This window comes from Musca autumnalis, unplaced genomic scaffold (assembly GCF_047663935.1).
Source record: "Musca autumnalis isolate F117 unplaced genomic scaffold, ASM4766393v1 scaffold_5, whole genome shotgun sequence".
Taxonomy (NCBI): Eukaryota; Metazoa; Arthropoda; class Insecta; order Diptera; family Muscidae; genus Musca; species Musca autumnalis.
In genome coordinates, this window is record NW_027412088.1 from 53,653,035 (window position 1) to 53,671,512 (window position 18,478).

The following is an 18,478-nucleotide window of genomic DNA, read 5'->3' on the forward strand; positions in this document are numbered from 1 at the left end:
TTGTTACCATCACAATGTTGTAAACTGCAGCGGCTGTTGAACTTGGTTTCTTGCACCGCCGCGTCCTTGATATTCTTCCGACTCATTGAATCCACTATTTCCTCGATCTTACTTCGGAGTCCGTTGTAATTAAAATGCAAAAAGGATGCATGGTCTGGGTTCGGATGCAAAAAGGATGCATGCTAGGTGTGAGGTTGCTGTAGAGGGGACTGCGTTGGAGCTTCTTAATCTGGCCACGAGGGAGTTTCGTAATCTGATGACGACTCACTGGGAACTGTGTTCACGCAGCATGCAGCAACATAGTCCCTGTCGTAGTCCCTCAAGTGGACAATTCCAGGGCAACCCTTTAGACGCACTCACTCCTGACATCTATTGCATCTCACCGAAGGCTGTATATGGATGAAGATGAGGATGCTACAAACCGAGCATAAAAGAGTCCGGAGCGGGCATTCCGGGATATGCCTCTCCCAACACAGAAAAACGACAAAATACACACATATACGAGTATACACTGAGGTGGACTGGAACAATGATGTTGTGTGGTTCCGGGTCAATCCGGTACGAGAGAACGCGCTGCCATGGGATTGAATTGTTTCATAGTAGGATGTTTTTATAGGGGTGGGTTACTAACCCAATTTTCTGTCCCTTACCACATATTAGCTCGATACATTTAACGGGTGTTACAGGCGACCACTTGAGGAGGAAGAGGAACTAAAATAAGTCCTGGACTTTGTCAAGTTATATCAAAAGCAAGACCGCTGCTAAGTATCTCCCATTGGAATTTTTGAAATCTTCTTCTGCTCAACGAACATGAAATTTCTTAAGGCGTTATATGAAAAAGTAGTCAGAATGGCCTATCAATCACATGCTGCCTGCATCCGAAACAAACGTTCTAGCCAAATGTTTATCTCAATTCGTTTCAATATACCCCAACACCACTACAACAGATGTAGGGATGTGTCAACAAAACGACATTTCATTTTGATGTTGACATTTGAAAAAAAGAAAATATCATAGCACCACAATCTCAAACAGCTGCAGTACCTAATGGATTTCCTTACTTTTCCATAAACAGGACCACTTACTACTGTATATATTATAAAACACCAAGACATTGTGTATAATGGTGTGTGTGGCTACAATCACACAAATTCCTTAACAGAAGTATCCCCAGTTTCAGTTTCACTTGAACGCACCAAAATGTGGTGGCTCGGTTACATGCCGGATATTAAAAGAACTCTACGTTTTATGGCATTGAGAAAATTTCCGAATCATTTGCTCTGCTCTGCTTATCATTAACAAACAGGAACACCACTCACTGATGCAAGAATGTTTGAGGCATTTCAGTTTTTTACGTTTCATTTCTTTTTCTTCTCTCCCTTTACCCCTTTATTGCAGGTGCTGATTACAAAACTACGTTCGGCCAATACCTTGGAGACGAGACAATACCATAAGGCATCCAAAGCATTGCTTGTCCTAATACCCTTGTTCGGCATAACCTACCTGCTGGTACTGGTAGGTCCCGAACAGGGTATCAGTGCCAATGTTTTCGATAATACGCGGGCATTTTTAATTAGTACGCAAGTAAGTATTTGTCTGATGTGTGTGTCGCAGACCGAAATGAAATCAAAACAACATTTATGATTCCAATTTAATTTGCTTCATTATGACTCTTCTTCCTGTCCATGTTGTTTTCATGTCGTTTCAGGGCTTTTTTGTATCACTTTTCTTTTGTTTCCTCAATTCGGAGGTACGCCAAACATTGAGGCATCGTTTTAACAGATGGCGCGACAATCGCAACTTAAGTCATGGCAGCTCACAAAGAAATCGCAGGTAATATTACCTTTACCGAATATGAAACAAACACACACCCACACCCAAATCTATGAACAATGTGCCCTGCCCTACCCAACCCCTTCAAAATTGTACACGACCCCTTATTTTGTGTCACTGAAAAGTTTTTATGGACGTCCCTATGTTTTGCACTTTTCTTACATGGTAATTAGTTTAAGTTGTATGTTGTTGTTGTTGTCGTTTGCTTTGTAACAAAGTTGTCAAATTAAAAAAAAAAACAACATAATTATGTGTAACATAACCTTACTTTTAATTGTTGACTCACCTCATTGTAGAACATTGTTATTTGGGTTGGCACTCTTTTTGTGAAACTAATCAGCATCACTTATCATCACGATTATGACAAGAAGACATATGACTCTATATGAGAAGACCTTGCGGTCTTCTATAAGAAGACCTTGTGGACTTCTAATGGACTTTTTGAGGTCTTCCATAAGAAGACCTGGCATTATTCTACAAAAAGTCGAGTAGTCCTCTTTAAAAGGCCCTTGTGTTCTTCTATAAGAATATCTTGGGCCTTTCTATAAGAAGAGAGTATGGTCTTCCATAAGAAGAATTTGTGTTGTTCTATAATAAGACATTGTGGCTTTTTTAATAAGTAGACCCTGTTTTGTTCTATAAGAAAACCTTGTGGCCTTCAATGAGAAGTCCTGCGGTCTCCTATAAGAAGAACTTGTGGTCTTCTAAAAGAAGAAATTGTGGCCTTCAATGAAAAGACCTTTTGGTCTTCTATAAGAAGAAGTTGTGGTCTTCTATAAGAAGACCTTGTGTTCTTCTATAAGATGAGTTTGTGGTCTTCTATAAGAAGACCTTGTGGTCTTCTATAAGAAGATCTTGTGGTCTTCTATAAGAAGACCTTCTGGTCTTCTATAAGAAGACCTTGTGGTCTTCTATAAGAAGACCTTGTGGTCTTCTATAAGAAGACCTTGTGGTCTTCTATAAGAAGACCTTGTGGTCTTCTAAAAACAGACCTTGTGGTCTTCTAAAAACAGACCTAATGGTCTTCTAAAAGAAGAAATTGTGGACTTCAATTAGAAGACCTTGTTGTCTTCTATAAGAAGACCTTGTGGCCTTCAATGCGAAGACATTGTGGTCTTCGATAAGGAGACATTTAGGTCTTCTAAAAATATACCTTATGGTCTTCAATAAGAAGACCATATTATGGTCATCTATAAGAAGACCATGTGGTCTTCTATAAGAAGGCTTTGTGGCATTCTAAAAATAGACCTGATGGTCTTCAATAAGAAGACCTTGGGGACTTCTATAAAAGACCTTGTGGTGTTATATAAGAAGACCTTGTGGTCTTCTATAAGAAGACATTGTGGTCTTTTATAAGAAAACCTTGTGGTCTTTTAAAAATAGACCTTGTGGTCTCAATAAGAAGACCTTGTGGTCTTCTATAAGAAGACCTTGTGGTGTTATATAAGAAGACCTTGTTGCCTTCTATAAAAAGATCTTGTGGTCTTCTATAAAAAAATTTTGTGGTCTTCTATAAGAAGACCTTATGCTCTTCCATGACAAAACCTTGTGGTCTTCTATAAGAAGACTTTGTGGTCTTCTATAAGAAGACCTTGTGGTCTTCTATAAGAAAACCTTGTGGTCATCTATAAGAAGACCTTGTGGTCATCTATAAGAAGACTTTGTGGTCTTCAATAAGAAGACCTTGTGGTCATCTATAAGAAGACTTTGTGGTCTTCAATAAGAAGACTTTGTGGTCTTCAATAAGAAGACCTTGTGGTCATCTATAAGAAGACTTTGTGAAGAAGACTTGTGGTCTTTTATAAGAAGAGCTTGGGGTCTTCTATAAGAAGCCTTGTGGTCTTCTAGAGGAAAAACTTGTGGTCTTCTATACAAAGACATTCTGGTTTCTATAAGAAGACCTTGTGGTCTTCTATAAGAAGACCTTCTGGACTTCTATAAGAAAACCTTGTGGTCTTCTTTATGAAGACCTTGTAGTCTTCTTTATGAAGACCTTGTGCCTTCTATAAAAAGATCTTGTGGTCTTCTATAAAAAAATCGTGTGGTCTTCCATAGGAAGACTTCGCGGTCTTCTATAAGAAGACTTTGTGGTCTTCTATAAGAAGACCTTGTGGTCTTCTATAAGAAGACCTTGTTGTCTTCTATAAGAAGACCTTGTGGTCTTCTATAAGAAGACCTTGTTGTCTTCTATAAGAAGACCTTGTGGTCTTCTATAAGAGGACCTTGTGGTCTTCTATAAGAAGAACTTGTGGTCTTCTATAAAAAGACCTTCTGGTCTTCTATAAGAAGACCTTGTGGTCTTCTATAAGAAGACCTTGTGGTCTTCTATAAGATGACCTTGTGGTGTTCTATAAGAAGACTTTGTGGTCTTCTATAAGAAGACTTTGTGGTCTTCTATAAGAAGACTTTGTGGTCTTATATAAGAGGACCTTGTGGTCTTCTATAAGAAGACCTTGTGCTCTTCTATAAGAAGACCTTGTGGTTTTCTCAAAGAAGACTTTGTGGTCTTCTAAAAGAAGACCTTGTGGTCTTCTATAAAAAGACCTTGTGGCCTTCTATAAGAAGACCTGCTTGATCTTCTAAGAGCAGAACTTGTGGTCTTCTATAAGAAGACCTTGTGTTCTTCTCAAAGAAGACCTTGTGGCCTTCTCAAAGAAGTCCTTGTGGTATTCTATATGAAGACCTTGTGGCATTCTATAAGAAGACCTTTTGATCCTCTATAAGAAGACACTGTGGTCTTCTAAAAGAATACCCTGTGGTCTTCTATAAGAAGACCTTTTGGTCTTTCATAAGAAGACCTTGTGATCTTCTAAAAGAAGAACTTGTGGCCTGCTATAAGAAGACCTTGTGGTCTTCTATAAGAAGCCCTTGTGGTCTTCTATAAGAAGACCTTGTGGTCTTTTATAAGAAGACCTTGTGGTCTTCTCAAAGAAGACTTTGTGGACTTCTCAAAGAAGACTTTGTGGTACTTTTAAAGAAGACCTTGTGGTCTTCTATAAGAAGACCTTGTGGTCTTCTTCTATAAAAAGACTTTGTGGTCTTCTATAAGAAGACCTTGTTGTCTTCTATAAGAAGACCTTGTGGTCTTCTATAAGAAGACCTTGTGGTCTTCTAAAAGAAGACCTTGTGTTCTTCTCAAAGAAGACCTTGTGGTCTTCTATAAGAAGACCTTGTGGTCTTCTATAAGAAGACCTATTGATCCTCTATAAGAATACCCTGTGGTCTTCTAGAAGAAGATCTTGTGGTCTTCTATAGGAAGGCCTTCTGGTCTTTCATAAGAAGACCTTGTGATCTTCTAAAAGAAGAACTTGTGGTCTTCTATAAGAAGCCCTTGTGGTCTTCTATAGGAAGACCTTGTGGTCTTTTATAAGAAGACCTTGTGGTCTTCTCAAAGAAGACTTTTTGGTCTTCAATAAGAAGACATTGTGGTCTTCTATAAGAAGACCTTGTTGTCTTCTATAAGAAGACTTTGTGGTCTTCTATAAGAAGACCTTGTTGTCTTCTATAAGAAGACCTTGTGGTCTTCTGTAAGAAGACCTTGTGGTCTTCTGTAAGAAGACCTTGTGGTCTTCTAAAAGAAGACCTTGTGGTCTTTAATAAGAAGACCTTTTGATCTTCTAAAAGCAGAATTTGTGGTCTTCTATAAGAAGACCTCGTGTTCTTCTCAAAGAAGACCTTGTGGTCTTCTATAAGAAGACCTATTGATCCTCTATAAGAATACCCTGTGGTCTTCTAAAAGAAGACCTTGTGGTCTTCTATAGGAAGGCCTTCTGGTCTTTCATAAGAAGACCTTGTGATCTTCTAAAAGAAGACCTTGTGGTCTTCTATAAGAAGACCTTGTGGTCTTCTATAAGAAGACCTTGTTGTCTTCTCAAAGAAGACATTGTGGTCTTCTAAAGGAAGACCTTGTGGTCTTCTATAAAAAGACCTTGTGTTCTTCTATAAGAAGACCTTTTGGTCTTCAATAAGAAGACCTTTTGGTCTTCAATAAGAAGACCTTGTGGTGTTCAATAAGAAGACTTTGTGGTCTTCTATAAGAAAATTTTGTGGTCTTCTATATGAAGACTATGTGGTCTTTTATAAAAAGTCCTTGTGGTCTTCTATAAGAAGACCTTGTTGTCTTCTATAAGAAGACCTTGTGGTCTTCTATAAGAAGACCTTGTGGTCTTCTATAAGAAGACCTTGTGGTCTTCTATAAGAAGACCTTGTGGTCTTCTATAAGAAGACCTTGTTGTGTTCTATAAGAAGACCTTGTGGTCTTCTATAAGAAGACCTTGTGGTCTTCTATAAGAAGACTTTGTGGTCTTCTATAAGAAGACCTTGTTGTCTTCTATAAGAAGAATTTGTGGTCTTCTATAAGAAGACCTTTTGGTCTTCTATAAGAAGACCTTTTGGTCTTCAATAAGAAGACCTTCTGGTCTTTTATAAGAAGACCTTCTGGTCTTTTATAAGAAGACCTTGTTATCTTTTAAAATAAGAACTTGTGGTCTTCTATAAGAAGACCTTTTGGTCTTCTATAAGAGGACCTTGTGGACTTCTCAAAGAGACCTTGTGGTCTTTTATAAGAAGACCATGTGATATTCTATAATATTCTATTCTATAAGAAGACCTTGTGGTCTTCTATAAGAAGACCTTGTGGTCTTCTATAAGGAGACCTTGTGGTCTTCTATAAGAAGACCTTGTGGTCTTCTATAAGAGGACCTTGTGGTCTTCTATAAGAGGACCTTGTGGTCTTCTATAAGAGGACCTTGTGGTCTTCTATAAGAAGACCTTGTGGTCTTCTATAAGAATACCTTGTGGTCTTCTATAAGAATACCTTGTGGTCTTCTATAAGAATACCTTGTGGTCTTCTATAAGAATACCTTGTGGTCTTCTATAAGAATACCTTGTGGTCATCCATAAGAAGACTTTGTGGTCTTCTATAAGAAGACCTTGTGGTCTTCTATAAGAAGACTTGTGGTCATCTATAAGAAGACCTTGTGGTCTTCTATAAGAAGACCTTGTGATCGTCTATAAAAAACATTGAGGTCTTCTATAAGAAGACCTTGTGGTCTTCTATAAGAAGACCTTGTGGTCTTCTATAAGAAAAACTTGTGGTCAACCATAAGAAGACCTTGTGGTCTTCTATAAGAAGACTTGTGGTCTTCTATAAGAAGACTTTGCGGTCTTCTATAAGAATACCTTGTGGTCTTCTATAAGAAGACCTTGTGGTCTTCTATAAGGAGACCTTGTGGTCTTCTATAAGAAGACCTTGTGGTCTTCTATAAGAGGACCTTGTGATCTTCTATAAGAGGACCTTGTGGTCTTCTATAAGAAGACCTTGTGGTCTTCTATAAGAATACCTTGTGGTCTTCTATAAGAATACCTTGTGGTCTTCTATAAGAATACCTTGTGGTCTTCTATAAGAATACCTTGTGGTCTTCTATTAGAATACCTTGTGGTCTTCTATAAGAAGACCTTGTGGTCTTCTATAAAAAGTTCTTGTGTTGTTCTATAAGAAGGCCTTGTGTTTTTCTATAAGAAAACCTTGTGTTCTTCTTTAAGAAGACCTTGTGTTGTTCCATAAGAAGACCTTGTGTTGTTCCATAAGAAGTCCTTGTGTTGTTCTGTAAGAAAACCTTGTGTTCTTCTATAAGAAGACCTTTTGTGGTCTTCTATAAGAAGGTCTTGAAGTCTTCTAAAAGAAGACTTTGTGATCTTCCATAAGACGATTTTTGGTCCTATTTAAGAAGACTCTGTGTTCTTTTATAGGGAGACCTTGTGGTCTTCTATGAGAATATCCTGTTATCCTCTTTAAGAGGACCTTTGGGTCTTCGATAAGAGGACTGTTTGGTCCTCCATACTTCCTTTCTTTTATATAATAATCTTCATCTACCCATTTTATTCTGCTAACAACAATTCTTCGCTGCTGTTCCTTTTTAATCTCTGTGCTAATACCAATAAAACTAATGCTTGCTCATTAATTGATTTATTTGCTTTTCTTTCATCTTTTTGTAACAGGAGTCGTTTATCCAAAGACTATTCCCAAAGATCCCGAACGGAAAGTTCACGGTAAGTAGTAGTGCACAATAAATAAAAAGTATGCAAATTAACATCAGCATCACTTCATCACTTCATTCTTTTGGAAAAAATGCACTTTGCAAAAAGAAACTAATAGTGATGATGCTGAAGAAAAGAATTGCTACACTTCCCCACTTTGTTTTTTGTTGCTAATTTAGTCACTACTTCATTGTCCATATATTCTTTATTATTCGCTTGTTCCTTCATTGCTTCTTCATTCACTCATAATTTTCACAATAATAAATTTCACTTGAAAAAGAAAAATAGCACGTTGCAAGCGAGAAGTGTGTTGCAAATTTAGTTTGCATTTTTTTTTTTTTAATTTTTGGTTGGGTTTCCTTTGTTGCTTCTTCTTGTTGCGTTTTGTTTAATTAATCACTTGTACCCAACTAACTAATTCTGTGTACACCCACATAAGAACACACTCATACACACTGAAAGTTAGACACTGTATCTAGCAAACCCTCATTTGAAACAAAAGAACAAATTACATGCCATTGCTGATGATGTTGGTTCAGCTCTGCATAAGAGGGAACAGACAATAGGGGTTTGAATTAGTTCAAATGCCTTAAAGTTCAAATGGTGATGCATGAATTTCACTTTTATATTAATTTAAATAAATTGTTTAAAACAAAATCTCATTTTCGTGGTGAAATTGTCATGAGTTGTATGAATTAAAAACAAATAAAACTACTTATGGTTCGGTTAGGTGGAAGGTTGTGCATCTTGCTTTGTGAAGGAAAATCTCAAACAATTTTCAATTAAGCTTTCTTTATGCTACATTAAGCATTGATGGGCGAATCAAAACATTCGCATCGCCTGTAAGAAGAGCTTCAGGTCCATATGCAAAACAATCAGCTATCATCTGTATCCCAAAAGACAGCATCATGGCCATTTTATTCGATCAGCAGAAACACTAAGCTCAATCTTATTTTATGAAAAATCTTAATCTCCCGTTTATTCATACATACGTGTCCACCTCACCTTTTAAAGATACTTCTTTTTCTTTTTTTTCGGGATTAGTGTTTTTTAATTTCCTTTTACAAATTAAAAATGCAAGTGTAAGGCTTCATTGCATAGCTACCTAACTACGCTCCATGATTTAATCTAATGAAAATATGTTATTTTTTAAACAAACTACCACCCAACGAACTATGTATGTCCGGGAGGATTTTCTGGAAATTTTCAAACCACTTCACATAATGTAGTTGCGGTTTTCCTTCTTTTTGTGTGTTGTTGCAATTTTTTATGGTTTTCTAGACGAAAAACAAGAAAATCGCATAACTATTTTATGAAAAAGTATAAGCTTGCGGCAATGGCAACATAAAGTACGAACAGAGATTGTTGGTTAGTGTTGTGGATGCTCATACACACATTTTTACTTTACAGTTGCTTATCCCTACACCAACAAATAGGAAGCGAGTAACAAAACGCACAATTTTTTCACAATATGATGGGAAACTCTACAACAGTGCCACGGGGAGTTTTTGTAGTTAAACTGAAAGGAGTCTTAATAGAGGAGCTGAAGGGAGCCTTTAAACACTAGCTGTAGCACGTCACTGTAGACGAGCTGTAGCACGTCTTTATAGAGAAGCTGTATGACATCTTTATAGACGAGCTGTAGCACGTCTTTATTGGAGAGCTGTAGGACGTCTTTATAGACAAGCTGAAACACGTCTTTATAGACGAGTTTTGACACGTCTTTATAGACGAGCAGAAGCACGTCTTCAGAGACGAGCTGAAGCACCTGTTTATAGACGAGCTGAAGCACCTCTTTATAGAGGAGCTGAAGCACGTCATTATAGACGAGCTGTAGCACGTCTCTATAGACGAACTTTAGCACGCCTCTATAGACGAGCTGTAGCACGTCTCTATAGACGAGCTGTAGCACGTCTTTATAGACGAGCTGTAGCTCGTCTTTATAGACGAGCTGTAGCACGTCTTTATAAACGAGCTGAAGCACGCTTTATAGACGAGCTGAAGCACGTCTTTATAGACGAGCTGAAGCACGTCTTTATAGACGAGCTGAAGCACGTCTTTATAGACGAGCTGAAGCACGTCTTTATAGACGAGCTGAAGCACGTCTTTATAGACGAGCTGAAGAACGTCTTTATAGAGGAGCTGAAGCACGTCTTTATAGAGGAGCTGAAGCACGTCTTTATAGACGAGCTGTAGCACGTCTTTATAGACGAGCTATAGCACGTCTTTATAGACGAAGAAGTCTTTATAGACGAGCTGAATCACGCCTTTATGGACGACCTGAAGCACGTCTCTATAGACGAACTTTAGCACGTCTTTATAGACGAGCTATAGCACGTCTTTATAGACGACCAGAAGCACGTCTTCAGAGAGGAGCTGAAGCACCTGTTTATAGACGAGCTGAAGCACGTCTTTATAAACGAGCTGAAGCACGTCTTTATAGACGAGCTGAAGCATGTCTTTATAAACGAGCTGAAGCACGCCTTTATAGACGAGCTGAAGCACGTCTTTATAGAGGAGCTGAAGCACGTCTTTATAGACGAGCTGTAGCACGTCTTTATAGACGAGCTATAGCACGTCTTTATAGACGAGCTGTAGCACGTCTTTATAGACGAGCTTTGACACGTCTTTATAGACGACCAGAAGCACGTCTTCAGAGAGGAGCTGAAGCACCTGTTTATAGACGAGCTGAAGCACGTCTTTATAAACGAGCTGAAGCACGTCTTTATAAACGAGCTGAAGCACGCCTTTATAAACGAGCTGAAGCACGTCTTTATAGACGAGCTGAAGCACGTCTTTATAAACGAGCTGAAGCACGCCTTTATAGACGAGCTGAAGCACGTCTTTATAGACGAGCTGAAGCACGTCTTTAGAGACGAGCTGAAGCACGTCTTTAGAGACGAGCTGAAGAACGTCTTTATAGAGGAGCTGAAGGACGTCTTTATAGACGAGCTTTAGCACGTCTTTATAGACGAGCTGAATCACGTCTTTATGGACGAACTGAAGCACGGCTTTATAGACAAGCTGAAGCACGTCTTTATAGAGCTGAAGTACGTCTTTATAGCCGAGAGGTGACTTTATAGACGAGCTGTAGCACGCCTTTATAGACCACATGTAGCACGTCTCTATAGAGCTGAGGTACGTCTTTATATACGAGCTGTAGCACGTCTTTATAGACGAGCTGTAGCCGTCTTTATATACTAGCTGTAGCGCGTCTTTTAGACGAACAGTAGCTCGTCTCTATAAACGAGCTGTAGCACGTCTGTATAGACGAGCTGTAGCACGTCTCTATAGACGAGCTGTCTTTATAGACGAGCTGTAGCACGTCTTTATAGACGAGCTATAGCACGTCTTTATAGACGAGCTGAATCACGTCTTTATGGACGAACTGAAGCACGGCTTTATAGACGAGCTGAAGCACGTCTTTATATATATATTATATAGAGGAGTTGAAGCACGTCTTTATAGACGAGCTGTAGCAAGTCTTTATAGACGAGCTGTTGCACGTTTTTATAGAGCTAAAGTAAGTCTTTATAGCCGAGAGGTGACGTTATAGACGAGCTGCAGCACGCCTTTATAGACCACATGTAGCACGTCTCTATAGAGCTGAAGTACGTCTTTATAAACGAGCTGAAGTACGTCTTTATAAACGAGCTGAAGCACGTCTTTAGGGACGAGCTGAAGAACGTCTTTATAGAGGAGCTGAAGCACGTCTTTATAGACGAGCTGTAGCACGTCTTTATAGACGAGCTATAGCACGTCTTTATAGACGAGCTATAGCACGTCTTTATAGACGAGCTGTAGCACGTCTTTATAGACGAGCTATAGCTCGTCTTTATAGACGAGCTGAATCACGTCTTTATGGACGAACTGAAGCACGGCTTTATAGACGAGCTGAAGCACGTCTTTATAGCCGAGAGGTGACTTTATAGACGAGCTGCAGCACGACTTTATAGACCACATTTAGCACGTCTCTATAGAGCTGAAGTACGTCTTTATATACGAGCTGTAGCACGTCTTTATAGACGACTTTATAGGGACGAGCTCTATAGACGAGCTGTAGCACGTCTCTATAGACGAGCTGTAGCACGTCTCTATAGACGAGCTGTAGCACGTCTCTATAGACGAGCTGAAGCACGTCTCTATAGACGAGCTGAAGCACGTCTTTATAGACGAGCTCACGCGCGTCTTTATAGACGAGCTCACGCACGGCTTTATATACGAGCTGAAACACGTCTTTATAGACGAGCTGAAGCATGTCTTTATAGACGAGCTGAAGCACGTCTTTATAGACGAGCTGAAGCATGTCTTTATAGACGAGCTGAAGCACGTCTTTATAGACGAGCTGTAGCACGTCTTTATAGACGAGCTATAGCACGTCCTTATAGACGAAGAAGTCTTTATAGACGAGCTGAATCACGCCTTTATGGACGAACTGAAGCACGGCTTTATAGACGAGCTGAAGCACGTCTTTATAGACGAGCTGTAAACTGAAACTGAAGCAAGTCTTTATAGACGAGCTAGACGTTGTATCTATAGCCTGAAGCCCGTCTCTATAGACTGATGACGATCAGAAACGCCAAACTAGCCCCTATATATAGAAGATGTTAAACCTTTTGAAATCCGCCTCTACAGAGGACCTGCAATTCGTGTATATAAACAGCTAAAACAGTTCCCCGAGGTGGGGTGATTGCTCCGGAACTGTTTAACCCCTACCTTTCCTGCATTCCACCCCCTCCACTTGGCTTTGAGAACGTTAGTTATGTACCATCCTTGATGTAATTTCTGACAGCTGAACTATTATTATTAGTGTGAAGAATATGTAAATATCCGTCACAAAGTCTACGGTCACTCTGTTCACAACATGGACTGCGGAGGTGAGCACAGAGTTGAATGTCCTGGGCGAAGGTATTAGAATTCCGACCATTAAGTATCCCAAGATTCTAGGGGGTAACCTTCCTGATCCGCGTCTGTCTGTGAGAAGCGGAAATTTAGCAAACAGATCCCCAATTTCCTAGCCGCCAGCACTTGGGGTGCAAACAAAGAAATCGTGTTAACCACATAGAATGCGTAGGACAGTCTCTGGTCAGCTATGCCACTCGATGTAGCACTATTCAAACCTGTCAGAACTCCGCCTTGGGAATTGCAACAGGGTGCCTCCTTATGTCGTCAGTGGACCATTTGCATGAGGAATAGAAGATTCTTCCAGTACCGCAACACAGTGGCTGCTTTCGTTTCCAGTACTTGCTCGAGCGTTACTCTGCGTATCACCCAAGTATGGCATGATCTAGGTCCAACGATATAAGAGAAAATCCCTAGATCAGTAAGCCTATCAAGCAGGTTTTGATAGAATTCACACCGTTTGGTCGCTGATGCCATAAGCAACAATCATGTGAATGCGGTCCTCGAACATCAGCTGCCACGACAATCCAGAGTAGTTTAGGCTCAATTAACTTTGGGATGGTACAGTTGTATAAATTCAAATAGGGCAAGGATTGATGACACCGTGCAAAGCATCTGGCCCGCATGAGTAACAATCCCGCACATTATAATGTACCTTTTCACCTGGCCCTCCAAACATACTTAACTAACTCCAGTTGCTTTGTAGTTACAACCAATCGAAGCAGAATCCTGCTGGCACAACTAAAATATCTGATGAGCACGATAATTTACAAATTTGGACAAAACTGAGCACACTACATTTTTTTCAAAGGTACATCAAGTTCCACGAAGGTCTATATTGGACAACATCTTGGGATACTTGCCTCACAAATGTTCAAAATATTCACTAAAGTGCAATTTAGGGGTTGTTCGATTATCGCTTTGACATTTTTACCCAAGGTAGTCCTTTTGGTTAGGCTTACAGCTTTATAATGTTTTCCCATATTTCATGACGATGGTCAAAAATCTGAAGAAAATCCTACAGCAACGAAGTAATCGACCAGAAGTATGGGTTTTTATTATAAGAACAATATAACCCATGTGGTACGATATAACCCAAAGTACGACTCCACTTTTTGGCTATTAACCCTCATATACCTACGATTTCAGCCAATACTATAACATTCCAGCAAAACCATAAGTGCTTTGGGATACTCCAGCATTTCTTTTCCATTTACATCCACCCATAAATCATTAAATAATTTGCATTAACTTTAACAAGCATGCACATTTTTTTCAAATAATTTATTATTATATTTATTAATTTGCTTTTGTTTTTTTTTTAGATTGACATCTACGAGTCCTCTGTCAACGGGACATTTTGAATGAATCATTGTTTATCTTATCTGTGTTAATATCTCTGATCTGAGTTTAAGTTTAAATGTTAAGTTATTTTTTTTTAATATAAATTTGTAAATAAATGCATGTAAAAATATTTTGTTTTTTATTTTGTTGCCTTAGAATCGGAATTGGCACTAATCAAGTGGTAATAGAGTACACCACATAGCCTACACATTAGGGATATAACTTTTTGCACTTTTTTGCAAATATCAAAAATACCACCACATAGCCGTGTAGAGCATGAAAAACTATTATGAAATAAGGTATAATTTTTTCTCTATCGCGAAAAAAGTTTCCGCACCAAATGCATTGAAGTTCAGTAATGCATTTTTTAATTTTAGCTGTTATGACAACATATTTGCTTTTAACTAAATTTTTTATTTTTTTGTAATCTAATTTAAAATCATTACCAAAGCGTTCTGGACCAATTTGTTCTCAAATCGCGCCATTTTGGAGCATTTTAGGAATTTTTGACACTATTGCAATTTTTGTTTTTTCTTTATAAACTCGTGAATTTTATGTTTATATTTATTGTACCTATTGGACAAGAGAATATGGTGTCATTTGCAACAAATTCGCGAAAGTTACAGACAGTTTTTAATGACTTTGCCTGTGAGAAATTTATTTTTTCCTATGAATATTTATTCAAACAAAGCAAATTTAAAATTATAAGTAGAAAAAATATCAAAAGGGTTTTAGTAATTACAGTCGGCGCGGAAACTTTTTTCACCGAATCGATCTTAGAAACGCGTTTTCATTATTAGAACAAAATTCCCCACGTGGTACTGGTGTTGTATTTTTGTAAAAAACATATACGATTCTCACAGGCAAAGTCAACAAAAACAGCCTGTAACTTTCGCGACTTCGTTGCAAATGACCCCATATTCTTTTGTCAGGTAGGTACAATAAATATAAACATAAAATTCACGAGTTTATAAAGAAAAAGCAAAAATTGCAATAGTATCAAAATTTCCTAATATGCTCCAAATGGCGCGATTTGAGAACAAATTGGTCCAGAACGCTTTGATAATGATTTTAAATTAGACTACAAAAAAATAAAAATTTTAATTAAAAGCAAATATGTTGTCATAACAGCTAAAATTACAAAATGCATTACTGAACTTCAATGCATTTGGTGCGGAAACTTTTTTCGCGATAGAGAAAAATTGACGCCGTATTTCATTATAGTTTTCCATGCTCTACACGGCTATGTGGTGGTATTTTTTTGGTTATAGCCCTAGTACACATATTGGATTAAAATTTAAACAAAATTTTCAACCAATTATTAAACACTTTAAATGCAATAAGTAAAGAGTCCTTGAGTTTGGCCGGGCCGAATTTTTTATACCCTCCACCATAAAATATTCTTAACTAATATGGAAAAATTTGTTGGCTTTCCTGTACACAATTTTAGGTACAAAAATTTTTCCACCACGGATACCCGAAATGATAATCTAATCTGAAAAATGTGTTCAACTAGGTGGTACCTTTATATGGGGGCTATATTAAAGTGTGGTCCTATATTGACAATTTTTGGTGAAAAAGTTTTGTAACTGCAGGGAACCTAAAATGTTAAAATACGGGTAGTTCCGTCAATCTATGTAGCTAAGACCGTCAAAATACCGAAAATCGGGAAGTAAAGTTATATGAAGACTATACCTAAACATGGGCCTATGTTGTAAACTTTTGGTGAAGAAGTGTTGTGTCTAATTACAGCTGGTTAGGTTAAAAATGTTACCTAAAATCCACAAAATACCGAAAATGGGGAGGTACCGTTATATGGGGGACATATCAAAACATTGACCTATGCTGACGATTTTTAGTGAAGAAGTTTCGTGACCACTGAAAACCTCAAATGTTAAATTGCAGCTAGTTTGGTTAAACATGTTAGCTAATATCCTCAAAATACCGAAAATCGGGAGGTACCGTTATATGGGGGCTATACCAAAACATGGACCTACGTGGACGATTTTTCGTGGAAAACTTTTGTGACCACTGACAAAATTAAAGCAAGATTGGTAATTTTTTTTGCTAAAATCCGGGAGGTTCCGTTATATGGGGGCCATATCAAAACATGGACCTATGTTGATGATTTTTGGTGGAGAACTTTCGTGACCACTGAGAACGTCAAGTGTCAAATTGAAGCTAGTTTGATTAAAAATTTTAGCTACAATCCTCAAAATACCGAAAATCGGGTGGTACCGTTATATGGGGCTATACCAAAACGATTTTTTGTGTGACCAATGAGAACCTTAAATGTCAAATTAAAGTTCGGTTAAAAATTTTAGCCAAAATCTTCAAAATACCAAAAAACGGGAGGTGTCGTTATAAGAGGGCTATATCCAAACATGGGCCTATATTGACGAATTTTGGTAAGGAAGTTTTGCGACCACAGAGAACCTCAAATGTCAAATTATAGCTAGTTTGGTTAAAAATTCTAAATAAAATCCTCAAAATACCGAAAATTGGGAGGAACCGTTGTACAGAGGCTATACCAAAACATGAATCTAAGTTGACGATTTTTTGTAGAGAACTTTCTTGACCACTGGCAAATTACAGCTAGTTTGGTAAATTTTTTGCTAAAATCCTCAAAATACCGAAAAATAGGAGGTACAGTTTTATTGGGGGCTATATCAAAAAATGGACCTAGGTTGATGATTTTTGGTGGAGAACTTTCGTGACCACGGAGAACCTCAAATGTCAAATTATAGCTATTTCGGTAAAAAATTTTAGCTATAACCCTCAAAATACCGAAAATCGGGAGGTACCGCTATATGGGGAATATACCAAAACATGGATTAATTTTGAAGATTTTTGGTGGAGAACTTCAGTGACCACTGAGAACCTTAAATGTCAAATTACACCTAGTTCAGTGTAATTTGGTGGATAACTTTCGAGACCGCAGAGAGCCGGTAAAAATTGTAGATAATATCCTCAAAATACTGAAAATCGGGAGGTACCGTTATATGGAGGCTATACCAAAACAAGGACCTATGTTGAAAATTTTAGTGGATATTTTTAGTGACCACTGAGAACCTCAAATGTCAGATTGCAGCTAGTTTGGTTGAAAATTGTTGCTAAAACTCTCAAAATACCGAAAATCGGGAGGTACCGTTATATGGGGGCTATACCAAGACATGGACCTATGTTGACGATTTTTAGTGAAGAAGTTTTGTGACCACTTTGAACCTCAAATATCCAATTACAGCTAGTTCGGTTCAAAATGTAGCTACAATCCTCAAAATACCGAAAATCGGGAGATACCGTCATATGGGGGCTATACCAAGACATGGACCTATGTTGACGGTTTTTGGTGGAGAACTTTCGTGACCACTGAGAACCTCAAATGTCAAATTACAGCTAGTTCGGTAAAAATTTTACCTAAAATCGTCAAGTATGTTTGGACGAAATGTGTTTCAGACAATTTGGAGTTGATTTAGCCATGTCCGTCCGTCTTTCTGCCTGGCTGGCTGGTGCGCACGATAACTCTCGACCAGATCAACCGATTCGGCCCAAAAGTTGGCTTTCGTAATATTTTGTTCATACTTAGTTTAAGTTCGAAGATGGGTTATATCGATCCACTTCCTCCAGTACCTCACCCACAAAAATTCGAAAATGTTCGGAAAATTTGTGCGCACGATAACTCTTGAAGGCAGTAACCGATTTGGTCCATACTTTACACATCGTGAAATTTTTACCTTACTTAAATGTGGTTCCAATATGGACTCAATTAGTCCACTCCTTCGGGTACCTATAGCCTGAAAGCGGCAAAGAAACTCTATGACACCGTGTGAAGTGGTTGGAGAGCAAGATAGCTCTCGAACGGATCTGCCGATTCGGTCCAAAATGTGGCCATCGTAATATTTTGTGCAAACTTAGTTAAGGTTTGAAGATATGCCATATCGGTCCACTCCTTCAGGTACCTCGTCCACAAAAGTTTAAAAATGTTCGGAAACTCTTGAAGGGAGTGACCGATTTGGTCCATACTATAATATATCTACAAGATATAGATCAGGTTCGAATATGAACTATATTTGTCCACTCCTTCGGGTATCTCCCACACAATATTTCGGATAAATTCCCTTTAAGACCTGCTCTCGAATCACTTTGATTTTTGTTGAAGCAACTTGAAGTCGCTGACACAATTACGACGGTAAAAGTTTTTTTTCAGGGGCAAGTCCATACTACTTGAGAAAGCAGTCCGAAAGGTGTAAAAAACCCCTATAGCACCGTATGTAGTGGCTGGAGAGTTCGAACCGAATACTGCGTTCGTCCACACTTAGGATATTGTATAATTTCTTCGAATATTAGAAGAATTCGAAGG

At 38.4% G+C, this 18,478-nt stretch overlaps 1 protein-coding gene across 16 annotated transcripts in view; it reads left to right on the plus strand.

Annotated features, from left to right (window-relative positions):
• Positions 1-18,478, plus strand: part of Dh44-R2 (Diuretic hormone 44 receptor 2) — a 194,238-nt gene that overhangs the window by 174,349 nt on the left and 1,411 nt on the right. For 11 of the 16 annotated variants that reach the window (XM_073988317.1, XM_073988320.1, XM_073988311.1 and 8 more), the window contains 4 exons: positions 1,399-1,584; positions 1,709-1,833; positions 7,834-7,884; positions 14,100-14,246. In XM_073988317.1, coding sequence (XP_073844418.1) covers positions 1,399-1,584; positions 1,709-1,833; positions 7,834-7,884; positions 14,100-14,142 — 405 coding nt within the window. In that variant the 3' untranslated portion in view covers positions 14,143-14,246. Of the gene's footprint in view, positions 1-1,398; positions 1,585-1,708; positions 1,834-7,833; positions 7,885-14,099; positions 14,247-18,478 lie in introns of those variants that run through there. The other 5 variants (XM_073988324.1, XM_073988326.1, XM_073988323.1 and 2 more) reach the window with 1 other exon arrangement.